Source organism: Periplaneta americana, chromosome 17, assembly GCF_040183065.1.
Source record: "Periplaneta americana isolate PAMFEO1 chromosome 17, P.americana_PAMFEO1_priV1, whole genome shotgun sequence".
Classification (NCBI taxonomy): Eukaryota; Metazoa; Arthropoda; class Insecta; order Blattodea; family Blattidae; genus Periplaneta; species Periplaneta americana.
In genome coordinates, this window is record NC_091133.1 from 50,123,046 (window position 1) to 50,131,490 (window position 8,445).

The 8,445-nt window shown below is 33.8% G+C and overlaps 1 protein-coding gene across 1 annotated transcript in view; it reads right to left on the bottom strand.

Moving 5' to 3' along the window:
* Positions 1-8,129, bottom strand: part of LOC138693077 (leucine-rich PPR motif-containing protein, mitochondrial-like) — a 55,940-nt gene extending 47,811 nt beyond the window's left edge. Inside the window, exons 1-2 of the mRNA XM_069816662.1 lie at positions 7,809-8,129; positions 1,605-1,744 (exon numbers count right to left, since the gene is read on the bottom strand). Coding sequence (XP_069672763.1) covers positions 1,605-1,744; positions 7,809-8,011 — 343 coding nt within the window. The 5' untranslated portion in view covers positions 8,012-8,129. The remainder of the gene's footprint in view (positions 1-1,604; positions 1,745-7,808) is intronic.
* Between the last annotated feature and the right edge of the window lie 316 nt (positions 8,130-8,445).

The window sequence follows — 8,445 nt, forward strand, 5'->3', positions numbered from 1 at the left end:
CTAACCATGACAATATCTTTGAAAAATATTGGAGTGCAAGAGGTCAAATGACTTTATTGTCAAATGCCTGGCATTAGAAAACAACAACAACATTACAATCAAGACATTGTGCGTAACACAATCAGTCATGCCTTCAGAAAGTGTTAGAAATGAAAATCACACTCTCTGGATGTATTATTTATTTATACTGATGGAGGTAAAGCCATAGGGCCTTCTCTTACACTCCACCAAGTCACAAAATATATAAGCAGTGAAACTGAATAAAAAGTGAAAAGAACAAAATACTAACATATTACAGAAAATAATAACATAACAAAATGAAAATAATACCATAGGCTAATAGAAAGAGTAAAATACAGATCTAAACAGTAGAATATAACATAAGCAACTTAATTAGTAAAAATAATTATGAAGGAAACGGTAAGGAAAAATAGGTACAACAAGTGGAATGTAATAAAGTAATTAAAAAAAAACGAAATTTAAATAAAAGCCACAATAAAAAGGCTATGATAATAAATTCATCTGGCGATCAAGAAAGTGCAATGTTGGGGGGGGGGGAGGAAAAAAATTTATATATATATATATAGACACACACACACAGTGTGAGTCAAGACTAGTTCACACAGTGAGGGTGCAGCTGTATACTGTACATTTAGAGTGCAGTAGTGTGTTCATTATGAAATATAGCCTTGAACAAGGAGTGTTTATTTACAATTTTGTAAAATACGAATCTTGGAGAACAGTTGTAACAAATTCCGACAGTCATTCCCTGATCTGACAGAGCCTTCTAAAGCAAGGACATAAATTCGAGTCACTTCGGAGAACAAACTGCGGCGAGTTGCTGGACATGTCTTCAGGAGATGTGCAGCCTGCCAGATATCACAAGGACGTCATTTCGAACTTGAATTGTGAATTCGGTAAGTACATCATTATGCAATAATAACTGCAAAAGCGCGGAACAAATCCTTCGCATATGGGTGCATTGTTATGTATGAATCAGCTGCTGTGCAGTTAGGAGTCTAGCCCCGTGTGTGCGTGTTTGTATGTGTGTATTTGCGTGCGTGTGTGCGTGCGTGCACGTATATAACTTTTATTTACAGAACTGTCGCAGAGAAGAGGGCTTATAAATGAAGAAAATCTGAATTGAAGAAATGCAATTTTAGTTTACTGAGGAAAGTGAATGTAGTGTGAAGTGTAACTTTTCTTTTTCTGTTTCTTCTTGTCCGTCGTCTTTTTCACTTTGGTCATTTCTACACCCATTCATGTGACATGTGTCTTCTGTACTCAGTCCACAGTTGTTTAATACTTGATTTGAGAATGATGAGACAATGATGTTAAAGAATTTTAAATACAGTTTTGGACTCTAGGCAGGAAGGAAGAAAGAGATAAAGGGAAGAAGAAGCAAGAGAAACAGAGACACACATAGAGCCATCCATCATCTTGGGAAGTTAAAAACTGCACATTGAAAATATATGTATAAAATAAATGAACGCACACACACACACGCACACGCACGAATACACATACACAAACTCAAACACATACACAAAGTTAAAACTCAAACCCATTTTCTAAATTGAAAACATAAAGTTAGTCTAACTAACCTTCTGTTTTGGCATCTTGCAAAATTTTTTCTAAATCAACCTTGTATATTCTATTTGATCTTCGTATAGACGAATTCAAAAGCATAAAAGCTCTTTTCATTTGTTTCCTATTGCTGTATATAGCACCATTCCTACTGAACCTGGAATAAGTTTAAGAATACATTTAACATAAACAAATTGCAGAACTTCAGAATCAAACCACAAAATATCCACCTCAACTCAACAGAATGTGAACTGTTATATATGGCAAAACAATACCAGAATCTTAAAATATACAATTAAGAAATGAATGTAGTGTATTCCTTTCACACTATATCTTCCTGTACCAGTAAAATCATCTGATCTTAGTACTTCAGGTGCTCTGAAACAAAACCAAAATATGGTCACAAAGAATGAGGTAGGGAAGCAATGACAAGAAGTCAGTATTAGTAACATATGCTTTAGGCGAAATGAAATGACAACTTCTGACAAGGTAATCTAATTAACCTATCTCCGCTAAGTACACTTTCCCAAGAAGAGCACTTTAAGTCCAGAACTTCATGTTATTTCATTAATATCAAAATAGGTTAAGGTCAAGCATGACCACTGATTTTAGAACTATTACATTCTCACGAAAATTTAATTTATTTAGACAGTAAAGCCTTTGAAGTTGCTGTGTTAACGTTAATTTTTAAAATACAATAATTTTAAAACTGCAAAAAAAAAAAAAATAATAATAATAATAATAAAATAAATAAAAATAAAAAATAAATAAATAAAAGTAAAAAAACATAGATTTTGAGTGTTATGAAGAAAAAATCAATTTTATTTTTTTTTTAATTGAAATGTTTGTTTACTGTCAGTACAATTTTTAACAGGCCAATTATTTTTGCAGTAAAAGAAAATAACATACTTCATTACATATTAGTGAGAGAGAACACCTAGAATTTAAATTCCCTTCCATAACATTTTACAAGATATTTTTCACAATGCTTGAAAAAATATACATGCTATTGGTTAGACTAAATTAATCGTCCTTTCTAACATTAAGAGCTACAAGATGATGATAAAATTAATATATTACAGGTACTAGTTCATATGTTTTTGTTTACAAAATTTATGTCATGGTATGGGAAGAAATTTTTTGTTGCAGAATGACTTTAGTTGCAAGAACTTAATAATTTATAGTAAAATAGACCCTTTTACGTTAATTTGCTTTCCCCTCCTTCTTTCGTTCAGCCTGCAGCTGTCTTCCATATTATTTCTATGCGTAATAATGTAGTTTTTTCTAAATTTTTATGCTAAAATTGACAAAATCAATTGCACAAAGAATTAGACAGTACAGAGTAAGAAGAAGTCTAAATTTTATTATTCATTTGTGGAAGAAGACAAAAGGGATGAAGAAAGAAAATATAAAGAAAATTCACCAGCAAATTAAATTGTCATTTTACATAATTTTGCAGAAATCATGGAGGCTCATTGGCGTTCTACAAGTGTAACAATGTTGTATATTGCAGGAACAATGGTAATCATTTAAACCATTCTCCAATTATTTGTTTTGGATTGCCTATGTGATTCCGTTAAGTTTCCTTCATGCTCATTCCTTTCCACACTTCTTGATTTTCTGTTTCTTGAAAAACTTCTCCTTCTGCTTATGTGCTGTGTTGAGGTTGATCTAATTCTGTTAGTCACAACTTTCCTACTTCCATTCTCATTGCCATTGCCCAATACATCTTCTATACTGTGATTTTTTAAGAATTCTAAGTCGAAAATGTTGCCGTTAATTTTGAGTTTGTCTTTTATTAGGACTATTCTTAAACCCTTACTATGAACTTCTTTTAGAAATAGCACCAATTGCTTTCTTTTCTCTGATTTTCTTTGTGTAGTTGTTATCAATATTAATTTTAGGGTCTTGAAGTAGATGTGCATTTGTCATAATGTGTTCCTTGGTGAAATAACTATTAAATTTCATCACAATAGGTCTCTTCTTCCCTTTCCCGACTCTATAAGTGTTATTTACTACACTTTCGTTCAAGTTCAAACCAAAATATTTTGTTAACAATTGTAATTCTAAGTTTATATTCTTCAGCATCATAAATTACTAAGTTATTTATTCTGTTCACTATTTCCCACCTTTTACCTATTGCTTTCAACATAAACTGTTCCTGGATAACAGCCTTGATCTTTTTTTCAACTTCCATATTCTTGTTGACTAGCGTATCTAAATCATTTGATAATTTTCTTAGCAGTACACTTACATTATGTCAGTCTTCTCTCATCTCCTTCATGCAGTCTTTCATTTCTCTTTGAAACATTTCAAAATCGTTGTCTCTTCCATTCATTGACCCTAATCCTAGGTTCATCTCCACATTTCCAACAATCAAAAGTATCGCTAAAACTGCCTCAGTCAGTAGTTTCTTGAAGCTATTCACATCGACAGCGTTTTCACCTTTCATACGTCTGACCCACTGCTTTGCATTATAGCATCCTATACACGATCTATAGGTATTTAGGTCGTCGCCCATTACTGCTAAACAAGCTAACCTACTTGAAGACAATATTTACCACACATCCACTCTCTTCGCCTGCACTTTGTGAACTGACTTCAATTATGCAAGAATTGAAGTGTGAGGATCAGGAGTCATATCAGAGGTAGGCCTACCTAAGAATAAACTTCACACATTCCAGTATTTAGTTGAAAATGTTGAATGCAGTCACATTATTATTACTAGACTTTTTAACAAATTATACATTCAAATTAAGGAACTAAATGGAAGTAGTTTTAAATTGCAGGTAATCAATCAATCAATCAATGATGTTTATTTGTCAGAATCACTATTAGTCTACATAATTATAGGCAATAGTCAATAGAAACACAATCAGATTAAAATTCCAAGTTTACATGGCTGTCAAAATTCATTAATATGATATAAAGGATCATCTATAAGCCATTTTTTTAAACAACTTTGCAACTAAATAAGCCAACTGAGTGGATATTCTTAGACAGTCTGTTACACATATGTAAAGAAATGACACTGAACCATTTCTTGGTATTTGTCAACCTGTCAGTAGGTGTTACAATATAATGATTATTCCTAGTAAAATATTTATGAAGCTGGGATTGAGAAGCATATTGATTAAATACAGTAAGAATATTAGCTTTAAGAAATAAAGGTAGACAATGAGCATTAAAGAATGAATTAGTAATAATTTGTAATGCTTTTGTGCAAAATTAGAACACTGTTAACATTAATTAGCATGCTAGGAGCTTTTTGCATTTTCCCAAAAATGACTAAGTGGATAAGGAGAGTTTTGAACTCACCTACTCATGTAATCATTTAAGTCCAATAACTCTGTCAAATTATTCTAACCTATTTAACACTGACTGCAGCTTTAGCCTATGTTAAAATCTTATTGGTTATAACACAGACTTGTTTTCACTTAAAAAAATAATGTGTTAAATAACACAGTTTCTACATCAAGTGGCAATATAAATAATCTTAGGGATCTATTTGAATTGAAAAACCCTTCTTAGTTAGAATACTGTATTTGAAAAAGTGGAATTTTGAATAGTTATCATTAGTTTATATTGTCAGATTATTCACAAAACATTGTGGTTATCCTGAAATAATGCCACTTCATAATCCTATGTACTGTATACATGAACACATTAAATAACTTCGCTAAATTACTTTATGTAACATTGATGTTTAGCTTATATGTTGATATCTATTGGTTATCACAAAAGCATGTTCATGATTCTCATTAAGACCAGATTTTTATGTAATATGTTAATGTAGATTAGGTCTAGGATTAATATTTGTAAACAACAAAACATAGTTGGAACAAACAGCAAAATGCAAGTAACTTATCAAAGATGCACATCATAGCTGAATAATGCCATTTAATGATCCTGTATCTTTGTATTAAATAATATTATAAAAAATTTATGGATGAAAATAAATGGTTATGTATGTTCATGATTACACTGTAGGTTTTTTTTTTAAGTTTATTACTCCTTTCACTATCAATTTCAGATATAATTGGCTACTTTCGGGCGCCTTATTGGTGTATAGTTGGTGACACTGGTCTGGAATCATCTGGCAATCCTGGTCAGTATAGCGCTGGCTTTCTGTGCTCGAGATTGTGGGTTCGATTTTGACCCAGGCGATGGCATTTAAGTGTGCTTAAATGCGACAGGCTCATGTCAGTAGATTTACTGGCATGTAAAAGAACCCTTGTGAGACAAAATTCTGGCACACTGGCGACGCTGATATAACCTCGGCAGTTGCGAGCGTCGTTAAATAAACCATAATTTAAATTTTTTCGTCAAAAAGCTGTCAAAGAATGGTCCAAAATGGTTTTCGTCTAAGTTCCTGCATCAAAGATTCTAAAGTTTCTTTGAACAAAGAAATTTGACCAAATACCAACAACTAATATTACACCTTAACTTGCAAGTGAATTATGTCTGAAGTGTCTCATAATCATTGTTTTAAATTTTATTAATGCAATTACACTACATTTTAGAGAAATATATGTTACTCTTTATGCATTCCAACTAATTTATATGGTTGAAACACTGCTCTTCGTGATCGGGTTAAGCGAGTCACATGGTCTGCCTAACAGCCTGTACACAGTGGCCTGTATTAGATCACAATGGCAGTAGCACAGTTTATTGTTCCTAGTACTCACAGCGCTCCAAGCGGCTGGCAACTATTGCAAGAAATGCAAAAAATCATTCCCAAGCTTCGTGACTGTATATATTAGACTGTGTCCATACCACAGTCTAGCATATACAGTCACGGAGCTTGAGTTTATGAGGGTAGGCCTACTAGAAACAATAGACTGTGCAGGTACTATTTTGCATTGTCTGTACTGAGACAATAGTAGCGATCCTAGTGGTTAGCAACTATCTATGGATGCATATTTACTACATATTGAACTTCGTGACTGTATATACTAAACTGTGTCCATACTATAAATCCTAGCCATTTTCAAGGCATTTCAGTAATGTTTTCTAGTGGTGTGTGTTCCAGCACGAATCGGAATTGATTCTGAACTGCCTGCTCAAGCGCAGTAGCTCAACGTCTGTTTCAACAAAACTAGAAACACCTGCATAGAACTGGAATATATCAGTCCCCTAACTGCCCATTGTGCAACTCAAACCAAGAAATGGATTCGGAACACCTCAAAATCTGTGCTTCAGTGGCTGACCATGATAATATCTTCGAAAAATATTGGAGTGCAAGAGGTCAAATGACTTTATTGTCAAACACCTGGCATTAGAAAACAACAACAAAACTAGAACTGATTCCAAACCAATACTGAACTCCCAGTTCCCTGTTCAACGTGCTTCAGAACTCGTTCGGAACGAGTGAAATTGGTTCTTGATTAAGAGCAGAACTGGAAATTTCGAACTGTTGACGCATGCGCTGATGGTTTAATCTGAAGTTATGGTTAAAATGCTTCGAGACTAGGCAGGTTAAAATAAAAAAATTTGTCGATCATGAGTGATTTGGAAGGTGGTAGTAATATAGTGTATTTTATGATCAAACAAGTTCGGAAGATGAATATAATTTTAATATAAGAAGAAACTCCGAATGCCGTGAAAGAAGAGTTCAATAAACGCTCCAACAAGGTAAAATTCCGAACTAGTTCTGACACTGTTCTGAATTGCTTGTTGGAACAGAATACAATTCTCCTAGTGATCACATCAAATTTCTACTACTCCATACTATGAATTCTAGCCATTTTCAGACCTTTACCAAAGTATTTGCAAGTGGAAAGTAAAACCACGTTTATCAGTGTATAAACCTCGCATAAAACATGATTAAAATATAAATTGTGTCTCCTTTCATTCACTTATCTAAGAAAGTGTCTGACTTAACGTGCATCCATTTTGCGCGAAGCAAGCGACACATAAGAATAGGGAGGAACTAGCGCACGGGAAATTCGAATGACTTTGGCAGTGAAAATCGTAGTTTTTTGTCCAGAGGGAATACTCGTAACCAAAAAGGTGAACACTTATAAATTCGACGATTTTCACTTCCTAAATCACCTGAACTTCCAATGTACTAGTTTCGATAAGAACAGGCCCAAGTGTCGAAGGACTAGTTCACTGACCACCAGGGACAAACCCAATCTAACCTAACCTCCGGAATACAATTAGATATGGCACAAATGGCTGATAGGCAAATTATCAAGCTAAGACAAAATCATTCTCACCTTGGTTTATTTCCAAATTTTATGCCTTTCATACCGAAGTCAGTTTGCTTTTCTTCATTCTCCGTACATAATGCCGCACAAATCTTCACTGATTTGCGGTTATGTACGGAAATATGACGGTCTTCAATTCTGAAAACGGTTCTAATACAAAAGCCATAGTTTTTAAGGAAAGAACTGTTCTTCCACATTTTCAAAGCCATCATTATAGTCACTTCGATTATTTCACGTAATTACATTATGAAATATACCAAAAAAATTCTAATTTTACTTCGGTGCTTTCAAAAAAATATTAACAATCCCACTATCGCCACTCTTCCACACAGTGCTGCCAACTAAAGTATACGGCAGTGTCGCCAACTTAGTTCTAAAAAATCCGCTATGAAACGGTGCAGAAACCGCTAAATTTCTATATTGAGATTATTTCCCTGCTGAGTGCTAAGAATACCCCTAAATTCCTATATCAGCATCCTGATCATATATAGATTACCCAGACTTACAGGCTTTGACGGTAACAACCATACATACAGTCGCGCAACTTCAACACTCTTTTTGCCAACATTCGCGACACTAGCGCCCAAGCGGCAGGCAGGTTGATATAGTCAACACGTGCTTTTAACGCTGTTATTTAGTAAGTCTT